Source organism: Larus michahellis, chromosome 9, assembly GCF_964199755.1.
Source record: "Larus michahellis chromosome 9, bLarMic1.1, whole genome shotgun sequence".
In the NCBI taxonomy this organism is placed as follows: Eukaryota; Metazoa; Chordata; class Aves; order Charadriiformes; family Laridae; genus Larus; species Larus michahellis.
Window position 1 is genome coordinate 3,405,701 of NC_133904.1, and position 24,392 is coordinate 3,430,092.

General features: G+C 51.5%; 1 protein-coding gene across 1 annotated transcript in view; it reads left to right on the top strand.

Moving 5' to 3' along the window:
* The first annotated feature begins 4,580 nt into the window (after positions 1–4,580).
* IGDCC3 (immunoglobulin superfamily DCC subclass member 3) overlaps positions 4,581–24,392 on the top strand; it is a 113,304-nt gene continuing 93,492 nt past the window's right edge. Inside the window, exons 1-2 of the mRNA XM_074600033.1 lie at positions 4,581–4,919; positions 15,908–16,213. Coding sequence (XP_074456134.1) covers positions 4,853–4,919; positions 15,908–16,213 — 373 coding nt within the window. The 5' untranslated portion in view covers positions 4,581–4,852. The remainder of the gene's footprint in view (positions 4,920–15,907; positions 16,214–24,392) is intronic.

The following is a 24,392-nucleotide window of genomic DNA, read 5'->3' on the forward strand; positions in this document are numbered from 1 at the left end:
TTTTAAAAAAAGAGCAGAATTTGTCTCATGATTCAGTCTGTTACAGCTCTTACTCCGAGAGAAAGTTGTCGTGGAATGCTGGTCCTGCAGCTGTGCTGGGAGTGGCTGGATGCTGGGAAATTCGCTGGTAGGTGCTGGGCCGTACCCTGCCCCTCCAAACGCAGCGAGGGTGGCCGGAGAGCTCTCTGCCGGCCTGGGTCTGCTAGAGCCGGACCTGCAGGGTGTCCCTGCCGGCAGTGGCAGCCCGGCTGGAGCTGTGCCTCCTGCTGCGGGGCAACCTGGGTGTGCGTTTCCCAGCAGCTCAAATCCAGCCTCGTGCTTACCTGAGCGACTCCCCTCTGATGGGCCTGGACAAGACCCTGCAGCTGGAGCACCTTCCGCAGCAAGGTTGTACCTCACTGGTGGGAAGCAGGGCGGGAGCAGGAGCTGGGATTCACCCTCGTGCCAGTTCAGCACCTGAGCTCATAACCATGGAGGCTGGGAATGTGGGATGGTGGTGGGTGCCTGGTTCCTTCGACGTCTCTTCAGGGATCTCAGGTGTGGGCTTGGGTTCATTAGGCATTTCTTGATGCTTGCTTATTTCCCAGTTTTGAACGGATTCCTATAAGAAAAGAAATTAATAAAAAATGTGTCCAATTTCATGCTTTATCTTACTGGGGGAACTTTTGATGTCAAAACCAAGCAGAAGCATCTAGCAAATGAATGGTGAGACTTCTCTTGGGTGGCATGCAGGGCTGAACACTCGGTGGCTCGTGTCCAGCGAGATCGGCGAGAGGATATCTGGCAGTGCCCGAGGACACACTATTAACCTCCCATGCATCTCCCTTTCTTCCTAGGATGCATTCCCTACTTGAGTAGATAGTTTCCATTATTACTTTATGCTGCCAGGACTCCAGAGCCATAAAATCTCACTTTATCTGCGTTACAGAGGTAATAAATCTGCACTTAGCATAGTGTTTTCTGATGGTGGTTAAAGGGAACTGCGTAACTCGGATGAGTCTTTCTCCTAACGACAGGTAACCCCACAAATGAGCAAGGAGGGACCTGGGGGAGGGTCATGGGTGACTGCAAATCCCACTTCCAGCTCTCAGTTCGCAGCATGAGATGGTGGTGGGAGGCTGCCGAGAGGGGACGGAGTGGGGTTGCTGCAAACAGGGCAGCGCGTGGGTGAGCAGAGCAGAGGGATGGACGCAGCAGTTCTAGGGGAGCTGGGACCATGGAGAAGTGAAGATAAAAGCGAGGTGTTTGTTCGCGTTTCTTTCTCTTCCCAGCCTTTATTGCCCCAGTTCGCTATGCTGTGATGCAGCCGCCAATATTACTACAGTGGATTTGGGTCTCGTGTGGTCTTGGGCAACTCAGTAAGGTACAAGTGCCCGGTGCAGGACATTGCCCAGCTCAACCCTCTGGGAAACAACGAGGCGTGATGCAGCGAGGCGGCCAGGGACGCTCCACGGGTGCTCAGTGGACACCAGTGGTGCAAACTGCATCGCAGGGGGGACGACTCCAACCTCCTCCCCTCCAGCAAAGCACTGGAGCAGCGGTTACACCAGTACCGTCAGACATCTGTGACTTGCATGGCAGGTACAATCGTGGGTTTCATCACCCTTGCTGTGGTGACAAGTGCTGGCCCCTGCCACCGCAACACCTGTGTCCTTATACAGCCAAAATAGGAAGGAAAAGGGTTTCTGCTGGGGAAAGCAGCTTCCAGGAGCACATCCTGAGGCTGTCCCACCACTGCTGGGTGGCTCTCAAGTGCCTCGAGATGGGTGCCACGATTTTGGCTCCCCTCCCTGTTGCTCACTGGCCATGAAACAGATGCTAAAACCCCCGTGTGTATGTACGGAAGTGAAAAGCTCCCAGGCTGTTAGCAGACAGGGAAACCACGATTACACATAGAATAATAAATGGAGTGAATTCAGACAAGTTAATCTCCCACTTCATCTGCTGAAACTGCTAATGGTGTCTTGGGGACCTCAGTTTGCAGTTAATTGGTGTAAATCAGGAGCACCATTGGAGCTGGTGGAAATTCACTGTGCAAAGGGTGAGGAGTGAGTGACACCCTCCGAGGCCGGTGCTCGTGGAGGATCATCTTGCGGAGAGGGAGGACAGACGGACCCCCTGCCCCTCTGCGGAAGGGAGGACGGAGGGATGGAGCCCAGGAGCACTCTGCGGGGAAAGGGTTTGGAGCCTCAGCTCGGGCTGGGCACTGCCGCTCCTGTAACCCCGCTGCTTTCCAAAAGGCTCCAATTTCTGCTCACAGTGTGATAAGCAAATTCCTCCCTCCACTACGAAGCAACTTTTTTTAAACCTTCGTGGTTTCAGAGGAGCACAGAAAAACACGAGTTTTTCTCAGGTGGCTCTAAGAGCCCAAAACCTGCCTTTTTTTTCTTTAAAAATCTCATGGCTTTTCATGAGTCCCAATGTTTGGTAGGACCACCCACACTTGTGATTTTTGAAGGTGACACCAGCAATGTCACCAGTGTCACCTGCAAGATGTGGGGCTGAACTCGGTGATGTCCTGAACAGCTACGTCCCCAGGCTCTTGCTACTGCCACTCTGGCCATTGCCTGGGAACGGGAGCAAAAGCACCCAAAGTCTGTGCTTTCTGGGGAAAATGAGCCCTGTAAAACACACTGCGCTTCGTTTCCCTTGGAATAATTAATTCCCACAAGCCATCCTTGGTGCTGGCGGCATCCCGGGAGTTGCCACAAGCCCGTGACGGCTGTGAGCGTTACAGAAATGCTGGTGGGGCCCCATGGCAGGAGCCACAGAGGCGGCTGGGGAACAGGAGCAGGGCTGGTGCCAAAAGGTCAGGGACAGCGCCGAAATTCAGATGTTACTGAGAGGCTGGCGGAGCCAGAGCAAATTCTTCCCTGGCTGAGAGCAGCCTCGTCCAGCTCAGCCCTCCGCTAAATGAGGGAAGCTTTAATGTGGAGCAGATGTAGTGACGTCTTCTTTCCTCGTTCGCCGACTCCGATGCGCTCAGGGTGCACCATCCAGGGGAGCTTGTCTTTACAAAGGGTTTTTCATCAGGTTTCTGGGCACTGTTACAGGGTTCAGTAACCCAGTCCATCAAGCTTTGGGTCTTTTTCTGAAAAAATCAATTTTTTAGTTGTTTTTTCCCCCAAACAAACACAACAAAAGACTTTGAGCTGTCATTGAAGAGATGAGTTTCACTGCTGCTGATGATGATAAGGAGCTGTGTTTGTGGAGAACACAGGCCAAGGGACCGGGCAGGATCAGATATAAGGGCTACTTTGAGGGTGAGCTGGTTGGTCCAACATCTGTGTGACTGCCCTGGGTAAGTCATCTTACAATGGGATTTAAAATAAAGAGCATTGGGACAAGCCGAGGTCTTTGCTCCTGTCTTCTGGGACTTCCCAGAGGTGGGATCCCCTCATGGCCATCGCTCTGTGATCCCACTGCCCTGCTTCCTGGGGACACCAGTCACCTCTAGGCACTGCCAACCACCTCAGCGGGGAGTTCTGTTCTTCAAGACAAAGCCCCAAAATGAAATGCTTGGTGGAATCAGTTGGAAGTTGTGCTGTTTCATCAGCATTTTTCCTTGTTTTAATGCCAGATTTTTGCGATTAAGTGCAGACAAGAGGCAGGTCCATGGCCCAGGGCACAGCTGCAGGGGCTCAGGGATGGGACCCTGCCCTTGCCCACTGCGGCAGACCCGGACACCATTGCCAAGACCTGGTCCCTTTGAGCAGTGACAGGTGGGAGAGAGGCCCTCGGGCACAGAGCAAGGAAACTTCTCCCCGTATCATTACCACAAGCTCAGGAAGGAAGGCCTGGCGCTGGCTGCCATCTCCTGGGCACTGCACGGCCGGGCAGTCTAGGCTGGACCCCTGGAGGGGCTTTCCTGCCCTGGGGGTCCGCAGCGCCCTGTGGGGCCAGGCCTGAGGGAGGCCATGAGGGGGCATCAGGGAGGGGAGAATCGTGAGGAGGCTTTGGTCAGGGGAGAGCCGTGAGCGGGCGCTGGTGAGGGGAGCCCCATAAAGTGGAACCAGTGAGGGGACACCCGTGATGGGAGACCAAGGAGGGGGCTCTGGTGAGAGAGCTCCAGTGAGGGAAGCTGCAGTGAGGGGGAGCCCTGAGAAGGGAGCCCCGTGAACTGGAACTGGTGAGGGGAGACCTGTGACGGGAGACACCTGAGGGGGGTCTGGTGAGAGGGCTCTGTTGAGGGGAGCCCTGTGAGGGGGCTCTGGTCAGAGGAGCCCTGTGATGGGAGCCCCGTGAAGTGGAACCGGTGAGGGGGCTCTGGTGAGAGGGCTCCAGTGAGGGGAGACCCCTGAGGCTGCCCTGGTGAGGGGAGCCCCGTGAGGGGGCTCTGGTCAGGGGAGCCCCGTAAGCAGGCACCGGTGAGCGGAGCCCTGTGAAGGGAGACCCGTGATGGGAGACTCCTGAGAGAGCTCTGGTGACAGGGCTCCAGTGAAGGGAGCCCCGGTGAGGGTCCGGCCACAGTCCCCGCGGATGCCGGTTGCTGACCAGCCCCTCACGGGGACCGCCTCTCCCCCCGGCCGGCCCCGCCGCGGCGCTGCCGGCGGCCTGGCGGATGCGCAAGATGGCGCAAGGCGCTGCCCGCCTGCCCCCGCCCGCCGCCGGCCCCGCTCCCTCAGCGCCGCCCCCCCGCCCGCCCGGCGCGGCGGCGTGCTCGCGCGGAGGGGAGCAGCGCTGAAATCCGCTTTTTGGCTTTTTTTTTTCTTTCCCTTCCTCCCCCTCCATCTCCGCCCTCCCCTCAGCTGGGGGGGTGGTTCTCGCCTCGCCTCCCTCCTTCCCTCCCTCCGGCGCGGGCTGCTCCCTCCCCGTGGGGCGCAGGGAGGCGAGCCCGCCCGCCCGGGATGCCATGGCTCCGCCGGGCTCCGCGCTGCCCGCCTGCCTGCTGGGGCTGCTGCTGCTCGGCTGCCGCGGAGGTAAGAGCCGGGCCGGGCTTGGGGAGCGGGCGGGAGGATGGACCTGCCGCCGCCGCGCCCCGGCACCGGCGCTGCCCCCCGCCGCCCTCGCCCCTCGGTCCGTCGGTCCTTCCTGCACTTCGCATCCCCCCGTCACCCCCGTGGTGGCCGCAGCCGTGCTCGTCGCCGCTCCCCCGCGTCCCTCCCCAGCTCCGCGGCGGGTGCCGGTCCCCTCTTGCTCGTCCCCAGCCGGTCCCAACCCCGCGCGCCTCCCCGGTCGCTGCCAGCCCCGCGCTCAGCCCGTCCCCGTGGGCGCTGAAGGGGACCGAGGAGCTGCGGGGGCTGGAGGGACCGACCGCGGCTGCGGGTCCCTCGCGCCTGTGTCCGCCCGCGCTGCGCGGCGGTGCGCGGCCGCGGGAGCATCCCTCTGCGGGAGCGGGGGCTCGTCCCTTCGGGAAGGCACGCTGGGGCCCTGCCTCTCGGCTGCAGGCTCCTACATCAGTCGCGGTGATGCCTAAGTGTTCCCCGAAAGCTGTGTTTTCAGTTGGAAACCTCGCTGCGCGGGGGGCTCCGGGGAAGGGACCGTGGTGTCTGTGGGGCTCTCGCCGCCACAGCCGGCCCTGGGGAAGGATGGGGTGGCCGCCGTGGCAGTGGCGTGGTTGGGCATCCCTGCCCAGGGAGCAGACCCGGAATCCTCACCGGCGATGGGAGCGGGAGGCAGCGCCCGCCGAACGAGTCGTGTTTGTCCGCCAAGGTGGCAGCTACGGAGAAGAGATGTTGGGCTGCAAGTTGTGGGGATGACGGCGAGCTACTTTAAACCCACAAGTATTGTGCTCCCCTGTAATGCCTGGCTCGGTTCACACAGCCGCAACCGGTAACACCACCCACCGGACCAGGGCCGAACTACAAAAACATCAAAGGGATTTTTCCCTGGACCTACTGTGCACATGCCCTGATGATAAATTGCAATATTTTCCTTCTGCTGGTGATGTTGCTTAAGCCTGGGTCTAATCTGAGAAAGAAATGGAGAAAGATGCTGTTCTGCAGCAAAATACCCGTGTGCGTCATGCCCCCGCCTCACTTAGCAGCCTTAAAGATAAGAAAAAGTAGTAATTGTTTAAAAAACGTGCAAGCAGCCCAGCGTGGTCAGAGGGAAAAAAGCGTGTGTTAGATTAATCAGAGATTAGCTGCTGTGATGTTTAGGAAACCAGACTGTGGGCTATTCCCATAATAAATCTCGCCACGTGGTTTGTAGCAGCCACGGTGAGGAGGAGAAGCCCGTGTAACTCGCAGAAAAGAGAAGTTATCCATGAAGTGGATGTAACGAGGCAGGTCTCATTACTCTGTTAAGATGCCAGGGTAAGCAGCAGTGCAATAAGGATGGCTGAAAAAAAGTACTTCTTTTGTAGGGTGTGGAAAGGAAAAGTAGTGAATTTTTGAAAGCAAAACTTCAGTGAGTTGAGTTTGTGTCGTTTATTGCCTGCTGCTGTCCAAATTGCCCTGTGTGTTTATTTGTGCTGCATCTTGGCAGGTCAGTGGCTCCTGACTTTGGGGTGTGTTTTGTTGGTCCCATTAAAGAGTACTTGGCCACACTTTAAAAATTTTTCTGTTCTGAGGATTCCCCTGCCTTGGTGGGTTTCTATGCTCTAGACGTGGTTAACGGCAAGGTAACGAGTTTCTGTGCTCTGCTGAATTTAATAAACCCTCCTGTGTCGATGTCAATCGGCGCCGGAGCGGAAAGCCTCGCCACGGGGATGGATGCTTGTTGGGAGGGGTGCTGCGCTGTGTGGGACGGGATGCTCCGCTCCCACCCCTGAGGTTTTGAAACTCCCCAAAATGCTGGCCTGGCGACTGTGAACCAGGTGTTGGGGGCTGTTGGTCAGTGTGCTGGAGTGGGCTCAGCAGCGAGACAGTATTTTCTTTCTTTTCTTTTTCTTTTTTTTTTTTTTTTTAATTTCCTGGAGCTCTTTGTTCTGGGTGGTGGACAGCTTTTGTCTGTTATTGCTGAGCCAGGCATAGGATACGAGAGGCTCCCCGGCTCTGCTCAGTAACAGCCTTGGAATTAAACATCGTCATTTATATTTAAGTAGGCTTAACTTCTAAATTATTGAAGCTATAAGCTTTCACTAATTCCTACTCTGTGTGGCTTTGTTGTTTTTTTTAGATGCAAAAAAAAGGATTGCTTTCTGCTAAATTGGTGTAATACCCTGGTTTTTTTTTTCCTCTTAATATACATAGAGAGTATCAGGTATCATTTCCCCAGTAACGCTCAGAGACGCTATATGAAATTCAAGCCCACGTTTGGGCTTTGTCTCTCTTGGGGAGTTCAACAGGAGAATCTCAGGACGTGGTTTTCCCACGTGGTGGATGCGGCAGGCGGCCCATGAAATGGGCTGGTTGTCTCACAACCGCCCACTTGTGCTCCACGTCTGGGACCTGTGCTGGGTGTGAAGCTCACGCAAGGGTGTGCCGGTGGCATGCAGGTGTCCTCTGGGGCCACCACGGTGCCAAAACCAAACTTCTCATTGGAAGTATTTAAAAGCCAGCAGATAGAGAGGGGAATAGGGCACGTTGGTCCCCTCTTGATCTACCTTGACACCCCCTGCACAGGAACTTAGAAATCCTAAACTACTCTAATTGCTCCTGTTATTGTTACCTCTCAGGCTCTGGACCTTGCACAGCGCAAGCTCCTGCGCTCGCTTAGGAACTGGCAAAGGTTTTCCAGGGAGAGAAGCTGGGCAAAGGCTTCCAGATCCAAGATTAGAGCCCAATTCCCTGCTCTCTCTTTCCTGCTCAGTCCCAGTTTTGGCCCACGTACTCTGGTGCAATGAGCCCAGCATGGGCCAGTGTGGAGCATCTCAGCAGCAGAGCTGCAAAACTGCTCTCATTTTATGTCTGCAGATGAGAAAGCCTCTCTCCCTCTTTTCTGTCTGTCTCAACTTTTCTTTCTCCGATTTCCTTGTTTCTGGAGAGTCCCACATCGCAGCGTGTGAAGTCCCAAGCAGTGACCGCATGCAACGCCAACCCCTCGTTTCACAAACCTCTGGGACACTGCTGCCCCCGCACCTCCCTGTCCCACTGCCTTAAAACATCTTTCTCCGCCTTGCTGGGATGGCCGGACCCGGCTTGCTTGCCGCAGCGTTAGGATCCAGCGCTGGCTCCGTTGTGAGCAGGATGGGTCCCTGATGCGGGGCTGCAGCACAGGGAACAGCGTGCAGTGGGGCTATCCCTGCCAAAGCAGCGAGCGTTCCAGCAAACCATGCGCTTCATTTTGCAGCCTGCAACAGATCTGGGACAGAAGATGCTTTTCTCTTTGCCCCCTTCCCCCTCCCCCTTTATTTCATGCTTTGCGCTCCTGAGCTTCTGACCCCGGATATTGTCCCTTTATTTGATCTAACAAAACAATGCAGGAGCCCCCCTCTGCAGGTTAAGAATTCCCATTTAAATCAACTGAATAACGTTGGGCAGGAACAGGAATAGTCCATTCAAAATTACTTTGAAATCACAAACTTATTTGAACTTTACTGGAGCTTTTAGTTTTACAGAGTTTAGAAACTAATAAATTATGCAGCAGGGCTCATGAAAATCTACCCGGGTCCGTTTATCCAAAAGAATATGCAACATTTTGGTTTTGCAAGAAAATAAAAATAATTGTTTGCACATGTTCAGGAGTCATTGGCAAGCATATAAAACTGATGGTTAAGGAGGCGAACATGTCAATAATTGCACTTTAAGAGAAGAGAGAGGGAAATAGGCGAGCGCACCGAGAAAAGCACACAGCATACTGATCTGGCCTTGCTATTATATCAAATGTCACTGTTGTATCGCACCCTCCACTCGAGAGGAGCCCAGTCACTTAACAACCCAGACCCGCTCCTGCGCTGGTAATTTAAAACCAGAGTTTCAGAGCCGAGTCAAGGATTTGCTGCCTTTTTTTTTTTTTTTTTCTTTTTCTGGTTCTTGCGCATGTAATTGTGTTGATGAAGCTAATGGCAAGTCAGGAGGATGCGGGTTGTGGTGCATGATTCTGCTGAGTTGTGAAGATGCTTTTGCAAAAGGATCTTTGCTACTGAAACCTGAGCGTATGTGAAAAGGGAGAGGAGTGCTAGTGTTTTGTTAAAACGGCTCTGGTTTTGGAGGGAGCAGGGGTCGGTGTGGTGCTTGGCAGTGCCGGAGAGGAGCAACACGATGCGTTCCTGCATCCTGAATTTCAGGGTGGGAGGTGATAAGGCAGAGGGGACGGCAGGGAGGAGAGAGTGCTGTGCTTCTTTTGAATCCCCTGGGTGCGATTAAGAGTTTCAAAGGTTTTAAAGTGCACAGAAACTTCTTTTCTTCCAGAAGGAGCTTGCCTTTCCTTTCCTTGCACACCATCCAGTCCTGCCTGCCAGTGCTCAAACTGAATTTCAAGGGCTGGGTGACAGGGCTGTGTTGGCTGGTGGCTTTGGCACCGTGATGCCAGGGTGCCTGTGGCTCTCTGGGCAGCCTCGTGCCATCCCGCTCCTCCCAGCCGATGTGCCTGTGATCCACGAGCGTCGTCACCCACTGCGTGGCCAGTCTGTTCCCAGCTGGGTCTGTGCAAGGGACTGGACATGGCGACAGCCACCTCTCTGATGCTTTCTTGCAGAGTTGGGGGCTGAAACCCGCTATTATCCCATTCTACATTAGAGCAGCCTCGGGGGCTGAAGCCTGTGGGGACCCTGGCTCTGGCCACAGCGTTTGCCATCTTGGCCGCTGCCTTTGCCGTCCTCTCGTGCGCGGTTGTTTCCTGCTCCGTATTTGTATCGCTGATGCCCTCTGCGGTGAGACTGTGATCTGGTCAGGGCTGCGAAACACATGGGGAATGCAAATAACAACACATCCTACGCTCGGCTTGCTGCCGTGCTCTCTGGAAGCCTCACTGTGGATGGAACTTCTGTGGGCAATTATGTCAGAAAAGGTTTTTGCCCTTTCCAGCTATACCAACAGGTTTTACCCTGCTTTCTTCAGAGACGGGGGAGCCCACAAGGACTTGGAGCTTGTCCTGGAAAGGGTCTTTGTGCTGTGAACGGTTCCAGCTTCCACACTGTTTAACGAGCGACCTCCTGGGATTTGCCCAGTCTAGTCTTGAACATCTGAAAATTATTTGGGGCAACTTCTCCAGCTCTTTGGGCTGTGTTTGCTTTCCTCGGCTAAAATCTGTCTCCCTGCCAAGGGCAGCAATCCCAGGCATGTCTCTGGGCTCTGCATCAGGTGGCCGAGAGGTCGCGTTATCCTCAACAGAGACCTCCTGCAATCGCTTAATGAGTGGATGTGGTTTATGCGCCCTGATGGAAAAATCGCTTTATATAACCTCTTGTCTGAAAGGGAAGGGAATAAAAAATTCTGAGCTAGTAAACTTTACGGCCAGCAAGATGTTGGGCCTGTTACAGCCTATTCTCTTCTTCTTTAAATGTAAATTTTTCTGGATGCCCTTAAGAACCAGTTTGCACTTTACTGCAGTGTAGTGCTTTTCTCCTTAGGGTCTGGGTCAGCCTCAAGGAGATTTGAGGGGGCACCAGCTGGATTTTTAGGTTGCCAATTTCATCAGCCTGAAACCTGTTATAATCTGCTGGAGAATGTCTTTCAGGTCCAGATATCTCTTCCTTCCATATCCTCCCATTTGCAGAAGGGACAAACAACAAACTTCCACTGAAAAAACAGGAGCCCTTTTTTGTAGGGCTGTCCCAACCTACACCCAAATTTTTGGTCCTAATACTCACCTGTAGTCCACTATAAAAACCTCTGGTCCTGGGCTGGCGGGAGCCCAGGGACATTTTCTTTTGACTTTATCAAAGCAGGACTGGAGGGGCTAACCTTGGTGGTGGTAAGGCTCACCAGTGGGTCGCTGCTGATTTATGTTGTGTTATGCTGGGAACAAACATGGTAAATCAGGAGAAAGTGAATTTCTGCTCGTGAGAGGCAGTTTGCAGGTGGATGTTGTGCTGTGGATGTGATGGGAGAGGAGCCGGGGCTGCCGCAATCTCCCCGCTGGTGCTCCTGATGATGCTGCTCCAGGAAGAGCAAGGTGGACCTGGGCGCTCCTGCAATATCTTGCCTTGCCGCAAGCTCAGACCAGGCCCTTAGCAGGCCATTTCATCTCCCTGTGATTAACGTTCCCTGTCTAGAACGGGAGTAATAATACGGGCTTCATCTGCCGGGACTGTGAGCTCCCAGGGCAGGGATGGCCCTGCTGGCTGTGGGTCTGGACAGGGTCCAGGAGGATGAGCCATGGTGTGACTGAGGTCCTTTGCGATGGATGTCACCGCTAATTAGAGCCGTGAGATCAGCTGCTGTATTTTTCAGAAGCACAGGAGGGAAAGCCAAAATCGTGTTTCCCAAATGGAAAAAGACAATGCTAGGGTATAAGCAAGTTCTTTTGAAGCTTTGAACATGAATCACAGTGTCAAGTAAAAAATAATTAAACTTATTTTTTTTTTAAATGTACTTCAAAGTGTCTTTTAAGCTTCACATTAATTCGAAGTTCTTTCTCTCAGCACTAAATAAATCTCTTGGTTCAAAAGCACAAGTGCTAATTGGTTTCTCTGAGTATGCCTATCTGCTTGATCAATAGGGAAAATAGTTTTTGTTAAATATTTGCACATATAGTCACAGATTGTATTGCTCAGGGAGATGGTAAATGTTTCTCAAAAGGAGACTTGTAGAATGAGGATTCCAATAATTTTCTTGTGGCCTTTATGTCAGAGCTAATAATGCTTCCTTCTGCCTCCTTTCGCAGAAAGCAAAGCAATTTTCCCTTGTGCGTTCCCCGGCACAGCCTGCCGGCGCCGAGACGAGCGGTCTGCTCAGCTGCCTGCCTAACACCCCTGCCTCTAACTACAAACTCAAGCTGCCGTCAGCCGGGTTTTACAGTTTCTGCCTCTAGCCGAGAGTGGCTGCGAGCCACGCTGCCTCACAGTCCGTTTCGGGAGGTACCTGGGACGTTGTGTGGGATGAGTTGGGTTTGGATACGCAGACAGCCATTGGAGAAACGTGAGGCTTTCAGACTCCCCAAGTGAATGTGTACCGCTTGGCAATTTCCTCTCTGTCTCTCTCAATTAATTGCACTTTTACTGTTTCCCTGTGCCTTCGGAGTGTCATTTACTTCCAAGTTTGCAGCATCATTTCTGTGCCTCACTGCTAACTACGATCAGTTATTTATGGTAACGGAGTTGGCTCCCCCTCTTCCCTTGTTACCGCCTTGCTTTGATGTGCTCTCCCTCTTGCCCATCTGAGTTGACCTCTAGAGCAAACACCAGGAGCCTTCTTGTCCCGCCATGGAAATTCCTCTGCAAGCGTCCCTCTTCCTTTGTCTCATCCTGAGCATCCCAGGGAGGCAGGGCTCTGCATTCAGAGTCTGCTTTTGAGACCTAGAGCCCCACAGTGCCAGTCTTGGAAGGTCAAATCCCAATGGCCCTGTTTGAAGCCCGATCCTTGAAAACCATTTTTAATGCGAATAATCCCAGGGTTATAGCCAAATGGATGAAGGGAGTTATTTAAGAAGGGACGAAGAAGGTCTAAGGCACCTAGTTTCTACCATGCCTTGCACACTGTTCTCTCCAGAGCAGCTGTATGGATCTCAGGTTGGGCTCTTTGTGGACCAGTTTCTCATACGTGATGGTGTGCAGCATCCCAGGGCCTTGTTCTTTTTTGAGAAAACCCCCAGGAACATGATGCCCTGTAGAAGCATGGCATTGAGAAGGATATCCTTCTTACCAAGCCCACTCTCTGCCCCAGATTAGGCCACAAGGCTGAGGGCCATAGGGAATGGGGCTGGCTTAATGGAGACCTTTGGCTGGAAAAGAACCCATGGCCGCTTCCTCAGAGCTTTCTGCATGCCAGAAAACTGCTGGGCTCAGCTTTCCCTGCGTCAGTGGTGTCACAGTGGTGCAGACATGCTCAGGTCAGCTTGCTAGCTTGGGTCTCGCCAACCGTGCCACCAATGATTTACCTATTTGCGAGACTCAGAATTCGCCCCACAAAAGTCAGAACCTGTGGATTTTGCAGACTGGGATACTGAGGCCCTTGAGAACCAAAACTCAGTTTTTTAAGGCAATTTCAGATCTATCTACTTGATGATCCAGATAGACAGCTTTAGGATGTCTAATGTGCCCATGGTGCCAGGGAAGGGCTTAGGGACTTTTGAAGAGCAGCAGATGCCTCTCTGCATCTGTCAGCATCCAAGTAACTGCGGAGAAGAGAGACTTTTGGCTGGGTTTGCATGGAAAACCCATGTCGGGGTGAAAGATAGAGCTTGGCTTCTCCCAAATCCCCAGATGGGGTGGGCTTGCTTCTCTGGTTAGTTGGTCACCTGGTCCTGAAGGGCCAGGAAAGAGGCAGTGTGATTTCTTCAAGGTCAGAAAAGCATCCCATAAGAAAAACATCCATTGAGGAGGAGTTTGGGTGCTTCTGGACACTATGAGGTGTCTGCAGGTTACAAATCAGTCGCTCACTGTCCGTTGTACAGCGTGACACCTTGAGGCACAGTCTGGCTCTTGCCTACAGCGTGAGGAGACCCCAGGACCAGGCAGTGTCCGTCCCCACCCCGGCGTGTGTCTGAGGGCACCAATCCTAATTATGAGTGTCATCACTTCTGCTGCTTGAGCAGCCTGGAGTTAGGATGCAGACCGAATGTTTATGGAGGTAAACATGATTATCTCCAATCACAGGCCTTAATGATGGTTATTATAATGACAGCTATTGTGGGAAGGGCATGTAATTATGTTGATTCTTCCCTTTATTGTACATATAATAATAAGCTGTTTTATCTAAGAGTACAGGGGGACTGGGGGAAGATGGGGCATTTATTTCATTAGGGATTTTTTCTGATTGCCTGTTAGGCTAAATCTTGAAACCTTGTTCAATCTTTCTGGAGTCAGAAGTCCCCCTTGGTTCAGTGACGGGATGCGAGGGTCCTTATCCTACCTGACTCCCAGGAGCACCCACGCGGGGAATGGGGCCCCAGCGTGGTAGGCGCTGTTGAGACTCTGGCCACTTTGCAGAAAAATGCGGAGCATTCATCTAATTCCTTAATTTTCACAAAAAAAGAGTAATTGATGGGTTTGTGCTGGCTGGAGTCTAACTTGCTGAGAGGACCCCAGGGCTATGTCATAAAAAAGAAGTCACAGTGAGCGATAGATCACTGAGATGGCTGGAGCTAGCCTGACATTTTAAGACTTAATGGGTTAATAAAGAGTGTGTTTTAGGTGTCTGTCACTAAGTAGAGTTTGTCCATTCCCTGCACACACTCATACCTTGACAGCAGTACCTTTGACCTGCCATGCACTACCCCTGCCTTCTTTGTCTGCTCCGTCCATCTGCCTCGGCTCAGGTTGCACTCAATGTTTATCCCCCATAATCCAATTTAAGTTGCCGTAGAAAGCAATGGGGATTTACAGAAAGAAAGAAAAAAATCTTGCTGGGTTTGCAGAGCAGAAAAGACAGACCTTTTTTTTTTCTTTTCTTCTTTTTCTTTGGGATAACTGCCTCTTCTCATCTCTTATTTTTACCATACATTAACAATCTGCCCTCCACTCTGCTTTTGAGATTAGTGCGGTGGGATCCTGTCCTTGGTGGGGTCTGTATTAGGGATAGGCATTACAAAGACTGTGCTGTGGCTGATGTTTGCCAAGAGAAATTGCCTGTGTGTGTCCCAATTCTGTGGGCAGCTGTGGAGCTGGTCCCCCTGAGCCCATGAAAGTGGGGAGAAGATGTATTGCAGGTTTGAGCAGCCGGAAACCTCCACCCATCAAGGGGCCGTTGCGCAGGAGAGCTGTTAGAAAGGCTTTTCCCGTGTTCGGATGAAACTGTAGTTTTCTTACTCTGCCAGAATTTCTTCTCCATTGCTCTTCTTTAAAAAAAAAAAAAAGTTCCCCTCCATCCCTGCATTTACACCCTTCAGATATTTATATGACTCCTGTTTCTTGGTTGCTTTTTGTCTTTCATGTCAGTGTATATTTTGGGCTAATCTTTAAACAGTAGCTCTGTTTCTGTCATCTTCTGTAGTGCCTAATCATGACTGTATGGCAAATTATACCCTAAAAAGGTGTGCTGGACCAAGTGAAGCGTAGCATGCCAAAGACATAGTATTTAAATGTCCTGTTGGCAAAAGAAGTAGATTAGGATGTATCTGTATGATGGGAAGCGAGGGTTTGCCTATTGTTGGTACAAATTCTGCAACAACTTATCTCTCGTGGACTTCATTTAGCGTAATTGCTTTGCAAGAAACCTTTTGTGCCGCTGAGCCACAACATTGTGCATTTGTATTTTGGTGCTTAACTTGCTCTTCATTAAGGAGTGAATAGCACCATCCTTTGCCTGTTACAGCATGAGAGAGACCAAAGCGACCGAAGGGCATGGTGTTACGTGTGAGAGGCAAACAGCCTCCTGCTCTGCCAAGCAGAAGTGTCGGAAAGATGCCGGTGGCAATATGGTCTGAATCGGGAGCTGCCGATGCCCCTCTTCACCCCCACCGGCTGTGCTGCAGACGGGTCTGGGGCATGGTGCAGCCCCCTCTCTGCCTGGTTATTTGGGGGAGAGGAGCAGATTTCTTCAATTTATGTAAACTTCTGCTGCTGGGATGGGAACGGCTGATGCCCCATGCTTGTGCAAGTTTTTATTGCCTGTTGCTGCACCCCTGCATGGGGAGGTGAGGAGGCAATCTGCAGGGGGGTATGAATTGGAGCTGGGGTTTGGCAAGCCACCAGAGGGTGTGCCTGCCCATCCCCTTCGCTGGACTCTCCAAAGGCGGCCTTGAGGGTCTGTGCCTGTGGTTGTGCCTTTGGAAATTGCACCCTGAGATTTTGATAGCAAAGCCTTGGGAGGCAAAGCGTGCCCAAAGGCTTCGTGTTTCTCCAAAACACTTGCACCCTGTAGCCTTATTGTAGCCCACTCTATCTGAAAGGTTTTATCATCCCCTGTAAACTGCTGTTAGCGGTTGGCTCTTGCTGCTTCTTGTGGACATGCTGCTGACTCTCCTTTTCTCTTCGTTTTAGATTTTGGCCATTCCTCCGAGCTGGCGTTCGTTGTGGAGCCTAGCGATGACATAGCTGTGCAGGAGCAGCCCTTGATCCTCTACTGTCAGGTGGAGGGTATCCAGCCCATCACCATCACATGGCGGAAGAATGGTGTGATGATCGTGGACAGCGAGAATGCCTTCATGTTGGCCAACGGGTCGCTCTACGTCTCCCGTTTCCAGAGGGTCCGGGGAGATGGATCCTCAGATGAAGGCGAGTACGATTGCATGGCGCAAAACCACTATGGGCTGGTGGTGAGCCGGAAGGCGAAGATTCAGGCAGCAAGTAAGTACTGGCATCGTCCCACCTGCACCTCGTGGGGCAATCCTGCAAGGGGCCCTGGCTTTGCTGGGACGCAGGAGGGAAGCGTGGTGGGTTTGGATGTTCAGGGAGAGAGAATTAAAGAGGGGGAAGAGAAAAAAGAACCTGGAGCTGGTGTGGGGATCTGGCTGGCATCTAAGATGTGTAGCTGTCCAGGTGTAAAAGAAGAGCTAATCAGCCTTCTGGGGAGAAAATTAAATGCCACCTTCTAGCTGTAAATTCCCTGTCTCAGAGGGGTAAATTACATTAAAGTCATGCGGTGAAGTAGTCTGTGGTTCATGTATCTCCTGCGGTGGGTTTGGAAGCCCCTTTGCTGTGCAGCATGGCTGGGGTTTGGTTGGCAGGCAGCGCTTTCCAAACCATAGGCAAAGACCTTCTGAAGGTCACAGTTTCTTTCATTTTGTTATTTAAGGCAGGCAGTGTGGAGGCAGCAAGGTCTTATTTACTACCTGGCGTGGCAATGTCTTTGGGGGCAAGGCTAACAACACCAGACAGATTGTCTGGTGGGGGAGCCTGGAAGAGGAGAGATGAAAATGTCAGCAAGGAAATGAAATTTAAAGGTGGGGGAGGAAGAATTACAGGGCCGGCTGTGACTCCAGCCCTGCGCAGTACCTGGCTTAGGCCGTTGCATCGCCATAGCCAGAGTGGTTGGTCCTGTTGGGTCTCCTGCCCTGCAGGCGGACGGGTAACCCCTTGCTGGCTCTGGTTGCTGGTTTTGTGTATGTCCCAGGACTGATGGCAGAACTGAGGTGTCGTGGTCGTTTCTGTCCCTGTTGTGTTGGCGGACAGCTTTGCCCACAGACTGTCTGTGGCCTCTGGGGGTGCAGCTACTAATCCTTCTTGCGTTCAATCAGAAGTTTCTGCTGGGCGTAATTTATATATGGGTGTGAGGACAGGTGTCTGGAATGGCCCCGAGACCTGGCCAAATGCTGGTTTATTAAATAAGTTCTACTGAAGGGTTCTCCAACTTGTTTGAGTGATGGCTACCACTCTTCTTTCTGTGCAAGCCACTTACTACCGCTTCTGTTGTGTTTGCAAATGGCACTGTGATTTTTTTTTTTGGTGCAAAGAAGGAAATGTCTACAGCAAAGTCTGGGGCTGAGGTCCCCGGGCTGTGCTCCCCAAACTGGGGGGCCTTTCGGAGCACTGCTGCCCGCTCCCCGCAGCGCTGGGGCCAGCTGGCAGCCCACCAAGGGAACACTCCAGCCCTTGTGTATAACAATCCCCGAGTGCATGAAGTGGCCATCTGCAAACCTAGCTTTTCAGTAGTGTAAGAACTGACGTTGTCCAGGAGCCAAGGGCTTTGGGTCCGTGCCAGATTAGCAGCTGGATCTCAAACTTGTCAGTCTTGCGGTGCTAAACCTTGGAGCACTTTTGGTGAACGGCTCTGGCATTTATGAGCTGGGAGCTGGCTGATGCACAAACAGAACGTCAAACTTTTCGGACCTGTAAACAGGAGACATGAGAGCCAGAGGAATTACCTTTGGGATAGTGGATTGTCAATAAACACTGTTATCTCAGCTCCTGCATCAATATGTATGTGATGTGCTATGTGTCCCTGAATAGCATTTCTTTTTATAGCCGTAGATTCACGTGAATCAAAATGAAAAAGGGATCGTGTTGAGAATGCTCTGGACCCTGTTCTTGCTTCAGGCTTGGTTTCCTGCCAGCCCTGAGAAAAGGTCTGAGTGAAGCCAGCACAAAACAGGGGGCACCTGGCCTTCGATGCCACAGGTGCCTGTGGATAATGGGAATAAAACGGGTGTTGTGGGCAAACGTAACCTGCTGCTCGGGGCAAGCTCCCCAGCTGTGCCTGAGCCATAGGAGCACATGCTTGCCCTTAGAACTCAGCTTAAACGTAGATGAAATCTCCTAAGAATGAATCGCAGTTGTACCCTCAAGCCCCCACGTCTCAGGGTGGTTACACACAAGTAATAACGATTTTCTTTGCCCCAAGTCCCAATAAGCAAGTCAAACAAAGGAAAGGTGATTTTTCCCTACTTTAGAGGTGACGGGACCATTGCATCGAAGAAATGGGTGCTGGCTGCCTGGAAGGGGAAAAAAAACCCAAGCGCTAAGCAGACCTTTGCGGCACAGAGTAAATACTGCTGGTGGGTAAAACCTCATCCCAGTGCTGATCTCTTCTTCCCTCTGAGCCTGACATCTGAACACAAAAGCAAAGGAGAAATAAAAACCTTTCACAAACAAAAATCTTGAAAGTTGATCAAGGCCGTGCTACTGAGGAATAAAAGGGATCTGACAGACCGGAGCCCCTCGAGAGCTCTGCTGCACTTTTCGCTGTCTTCAAAGGCAGGCTGTTAGTCTCATATCACTGTTACAGACCCTGGCTTTGCATTATTGCTTGGAATATAATCTTCTTGGCTCGGAGGAATGTACATATTTGCATTCAGGAAATGTGGGCTGGATATCATATTTTTATGTTTCAAATTTACTTCAACACTTGGCATTGAGTAAAATTTAACTGGAAGAATATGCTGCTCTCAGGCGCTGTGCGTGCGGCCCCGATGAGCTTGAGGTGCCTGCAATTTCCCCGTGGAGCGGCCACTTAAAACCTTCTTCCTAGACATGAAATTTCTTTAACGAAAATTCAGGGGAATTTCTGTATGTTGTTATTAACTGAAGATGCTCAGCAGAGGGAAGTGGATTGTGGCTGGTTTGTGGATTGGCAGGTCAGGTGTTAAACACATTGGCAATATTTTTGTAGTGTAACCTTCTTTTGAACAAGTACAAGTGTGCAAGAAGCCTATGCGTGAAGCAGTTGAGCAAAGACCCTCGGCATTTCCACCCTCTGCCTAACGCATCGGTTGGAATTTTTTCGCTTGCCGTTTCTGTGTCTGTTCAAACCCTGGTGTGTTAGTTTAAAAGGTTGTGGAATGCCACATGTTTTTATAATCTGATCAGGTTATTGAATACAGATCTTTTCTTTTTCCTAATGACAGTTTCATAATTTCGCATGACTTCGAGCGGTCTTAATTAAAATCAGTTTTGTAGGCAGAGTGCTCTCTGGAGACGCTGCTTGGCTGTGTCTTTGCGGGTCTCTTTGAGGAGCTGTATTTCCCTTGTGCATGCCAGAAGCTGATGCACACCTTTGCTCTCTGTGGATGAAGATACCCTCTGAGCAACAGTAATGGCTAGAGTCCACTCCTTTGGAAGGTGAGCTCCCCAAAACGCAGCCGCCTTTCTCCTCATCACCAACCTTTACTTAACTTGGCCTTAGTTGACTCTGATCGTGTTCTCATGGCATTTCCAGCCCCTTTTGCCGATGCTGTAATTTGATGGAGCTGGCTCCACATTGTCATAAATCACAGCCCGGCCGGTGGAGTAAGACCCATTGATTATATCACTCAATAACAAGCAGTTACCACTAATTGGAAATCACCATCAAACTGGGTATCGGATCAGGCTCTGCACGCATCCGGCCTGAGAGTAGCAATTTTCCCTGTTTGATCTGGTGCTATAAAAAAAAAAAAAAGGAAAGAGGGAAAGTAAATCAATTGTGCAACTTAGAGCCAAAGAGGTTTCTTGAAGTTTGGTGAAACGGAGCTGCCCAATATTTGAAGTACTGCGGGACCCGAGAATAGCTCTGGAGAGATCTGGGCTTGTAAAGATGCTTTCGTTGGCATGTCTTGCTGCAGGGGGACTGTTTTGTAGCCAAGGATAGCACCTTACCCCCATCCCTTCTGCATCCTACCCCAAATCCCGCTGGTCCATCTCGCTGTGCGTGGCTGTCCGTGGCACGCACGGTGCTGGCAGGAGGGCAGGTTTGATAGCCTGGGCAAGGCAGATGTTATGTCTCTTTTCTGCATTGGTCCCTGCGGGCAGCAGCAGCAGCTCCTCTCACCCAGCCTGGGGCCAGCCACGCTCTCCCCGCCAACACGCTGGCCACCGCGACCTCCAGGCCAAGGGTCTCAAGGTCATCTGCAAAATATAAAAAGGGAGGAGCTCTGGTGCATATGCATGCTTGCAAGTTGTTTTCCCTGCCAAGCCGTGTGGCTAGAGGAGGAGGTTGGGAATTGCGGTGTTTTTAAAGCAGCAAAGATCTTCCCATCGTTTCAGCTCCTCTGCACAGAATATATTCAGGGTTTAACCTGCAGCCCCCTTTCCAGGCTCTGGGGTGGTGGGAAGAGCTGCTGAGCCCAAATAATGGCAGCATTTATAAGAGTGTAGAGACAAGAAGGAAGTCTAAAAGGATTAGGGAGAGACAAAGGGGGCTGATTATTTTATGGGTCACAATACAAGGCATTAGAGTGAGATCACAAAGGGATGTAATTACAAAAGAAGGCCATACTGGGGGGATCAAACCAGGATTAGAGTGGGAAATGTTTTTACACAGTTTTGTTCCACTCATTATGAAGTTAGCATTTTAAATTAAGGTTTAAATAAGGTGGCACCAAAGTTGTCACCAAGGTATTTCCTGGGCAATGCCACTGTTTGGATGCAGATTGCAAGTCTCAGCTCAAAACATCAAGGCAGACCTTAAACACATAAGTTTGCTTTTAGTTTTTTTCTTGTGTGCGTACAGTATCCATAGCGTCAGCAGAGCCCTACCTATAGCATGTGCTTAGATGAAGTGAACCTATTTCTGCAGTTGGAAGCGGGATACTTTTCTGATGACACGTTTTAGTGGTGCGAAACACGTGCTGGAGGTAAAGGTATGCTTTTAAAGCAAGTGCCCTGGGTGTCGGTTTGCGGCTCTGGAGACATGGTGTTATTACTCCCAGGAACTTTTGGCTAATAGTCGCTTGCATTGTATTGCAGTTTAACCCGTGGTATTGCTTGCCAAGTTTCTTCCATCCACAAACAAGATTTTTTGGTTTGTTTTTTCCCAGTTGTGGGCCTGCTTGTATTCAGTGCCCTTTCTGCCCAAATGCTGAGTGTAGGGGCTCAGTCCTGATGCCGGTGATGTTTCTTTATTGTCTGTACTTGGAGTGCTCCTGGTTCTTGGTATGCCCAGAGCAAGTTCTGCACTTGTAGCAGTGGGTCTGAGAGGGGAAAGATACCCGTGAGGAATTACTAAAAAAAGGAAAGAAAAAGAAATTAAGTAAAGCAAAAAGACTGTGAGAGGTTCCCAGGGGATGGGTGTGATGGGTGAGTGGGATATTTCTCTCCATCAGCTCTTTTGGCTGCCTCTAGGACATGCTGGCTCACGTGATGCTGCCTCTCACATCTGCACTGTTGCAGTATTTGGCCCTGTGTGTCCTGCAAAACAAATGTACAAATATAGGAGTCACTGGAGGGAGATCGGAGAGATTTGACTGGGAATTTCAGTAGATTTGCGGGATTAAAAGAGTTTGTCACTTACCACCCACTGCATTTCAGTGTCTGCATGTAGCAGCCAGGATTCGTCCTGAGACTTGAGAACATTATAAGACCATATTTCTTTGGCTGCTCATTTCTTAGCAGTGTGATAGTTATTTAAATATCATCTTCCACTTCTTCACGAGGCTTCTAACGTGGATGCACCAACCTTAGCTCTGGCAATGTTATCTCTCATATTAGGGGGGTTTGCACTGCAGGCAGTAATGTCACTTAGTCATTTACAGAAAGCTCAGGGGAAATATATCAGAAGAATTTCATTAATGGTAGCACTGTTGAGTTATTTGTCTCAATTAACTCTTGGAGCACAGCTGAGGAAGTTCTGGCATCTCTGCAGCCCGTGCCTGCAGCATGAGGCTACTCCCGAGTTCGCTGCCTGCTTTTTTAACATGGGTGATGCTTTGCCGGTACCCGTGCGGGCAGCTCTGTGGAGGCAGCACAGTGGCCAGCCGCATGTGCTTTTACACTGCTTGTCTCCCTGCCTGCTGCTTTGCTCCAACCTCTCCTTGAAGCGTGGGGCCACCCTCCTCCGTTATTTTATTCGGGAGGGTAGGTCTCTGCTGCCTTGGTCTTCTGCTTGCAGTCATCACCCCATGATCTCTTCGGTGCAATCACCTAGAGCACCCAGAGCAGCTCTTTATCTACTTGTTCTCAGCTTAAGGATTTGTATTGCCACTAGTTATACAGTTGTTTTTCCAGTGGGCTGGTGATGGTGTGGTGGTTATATGTGGCTTTTGCTCTCATTCTGCCCTACAAGGCCCCAGCAGGTCATGGTGTGGCCAGTAACATCCACGCACCAGTTCTGCCTCAGTTTCCCCTCTCTGAACCCGGGGTGGGCTTACCATCAATGCCATTGTTTGCACACCCCTGTGAGCACCTTGTGGGGCAGTAAGTTGCTATTTTGTTCTTACTGGGGACCTGTGTTATCTAGGGATGGCTTTTCATCTGTGCCGTCGCTTCCCTGCCAGCCTGCCAAGAGGCGAAGGGCATGCAGTGTCAGGGAAAGGCTGGTGTCCAGGTGAGAGGGGGGCTGCTTGTCTGCCGCTGTGCATTGGCAAAGCTGTGAGTAGGAATCGATTTTTGGGGGCATTTGACCAGAGCAATCAATGCACTTGATCTAGGGGGTAACCAGCGAGTTAAAGAAAAGTATCGCTGTGTTTGCCTCCAAGCTCTGGTTATGGCTGTAACTCACAGTTACCGAAAACAGCAAAATATGTAAATAAATAAAAGGGCACAGAAGCTGTAGAGAAAGATACCTGATTTTGTCAGGGCCTTGTCTTCTGTGCTGATCCCTGCCCAGAGCAGCCTGCCTGCTATGAGATTGGGATTTGGGGACGCTGCTTTGAATGTTTGGAGCCTTTGGGTGCAGTAATGATATAAGCAAGGCCAGACTTTACAAATCCAGGGCCCAAAGCTACTTTCCCAGTGATGGCGGAATGAGACCTGGGAGAGCCGTCAGCCAGAGCTCCCTGACACCGAGGGATGCTGAATCCCAGCTCCATGCACCACCTCTTCCACTCCGGTTTTGGCTCTACCCGCCGTTGCAGCCCTGTTGCTGGGAAGGGAGTCTGCTCCCACTCCTCCTAGGCACGGCATATGGTTTTCAGAGAGGTTCTTGCTTTAAACCCAATTTTACAGTTGGGTTGACTAAGGCAAAAGGAGGTCAAACGATTCGCCTGAGGTCACTCAATAAGTGGCTCAGATTAAATCTCAACCCACGATCCTGCCCGTTCCCAGCGCTGGCTGTGCCGGCCGGACCAGATGGCCTTCTGAATGCGGCGTCAAGATCCTCGGCTTTTTCTCTACCTCATTGTTCTCCATTGTGGGCTTCTGAATGCAGGACCTTGAAAGTGAGAGTCATTTGGATTTGCCGAGTCCAAGTTATTCTATTTAATGACATGGATTTGCAGGAGAGGGTTTAAACACACTTTTGCTTTGCTATGGACACTTGAATTTTGTAGATTTACCTCTTTGCTTTGGTTTTCTGGTGTTAAAACTCTCTCTGCTCCGACCAGCTAGAATTGGTCCCTTACCTTTTCACCTGCCCCACTGTGGTCTCACCAGCTGAGCGGGGCTGCCCTGGCTTTGTACCTGTGCAGGTTTGTCCACAGGGGTCTCAGGCCCCGATCCCTGGGATAATTCCCTGGATGGTTTTGCTGCAGCATCCACACCCCTCTGGTCTGTCTGTGCAGTTTGTGCTTTACCCTTTAGCTTGGTCCTGGGATCGGACAAGGGGGTCAGTGCAGGGTGCTGCTGGATGACGATGTTGTGTGTTTGGCTCTGGGAGCCTGCAGGCTCTTGGGTTAGCTCTGGAAACACAGATGGAGATGCTGACATCTCCCTCCTCATCTGGTGTGGTGGCCCGTACATCGTTTCTGACATGGATGCAGTTAAAGCAGTGCATTGGCTGTCACGCGACAAGCTCCATTCCCATTCTCTAAATGAAGGAGCTGCCTGGAAAAGCACGGCTCCATAACCTCTTTCGGAAAGCAGGTGGACAAATCTTCAGGACATGCAGAGCAGAGGCCATCTGCCCAGGGAGCAGCAATGCTGGGGCAGCCGTTCCTCCCTGCGTGTGCCTGCCAGCCTGGGGCAGGCTGCGGTCCTCAGGGCGGTGGGGACCTCTCCTGCGCCCGCACATCCGTCTGCATCCAGCCTCCCGCGGGAGGGCCCGCACTCGGGACCAGCACCACTCACATGCCTCAGTAAGTTGGCACCTCTTGAGCATGCCTTGATTAATGGTGTTTTTTTGTCTGTCCTAAGAGGCCCCCATTATGTCCCTTTGATGCTGCATTTTGCACTTACC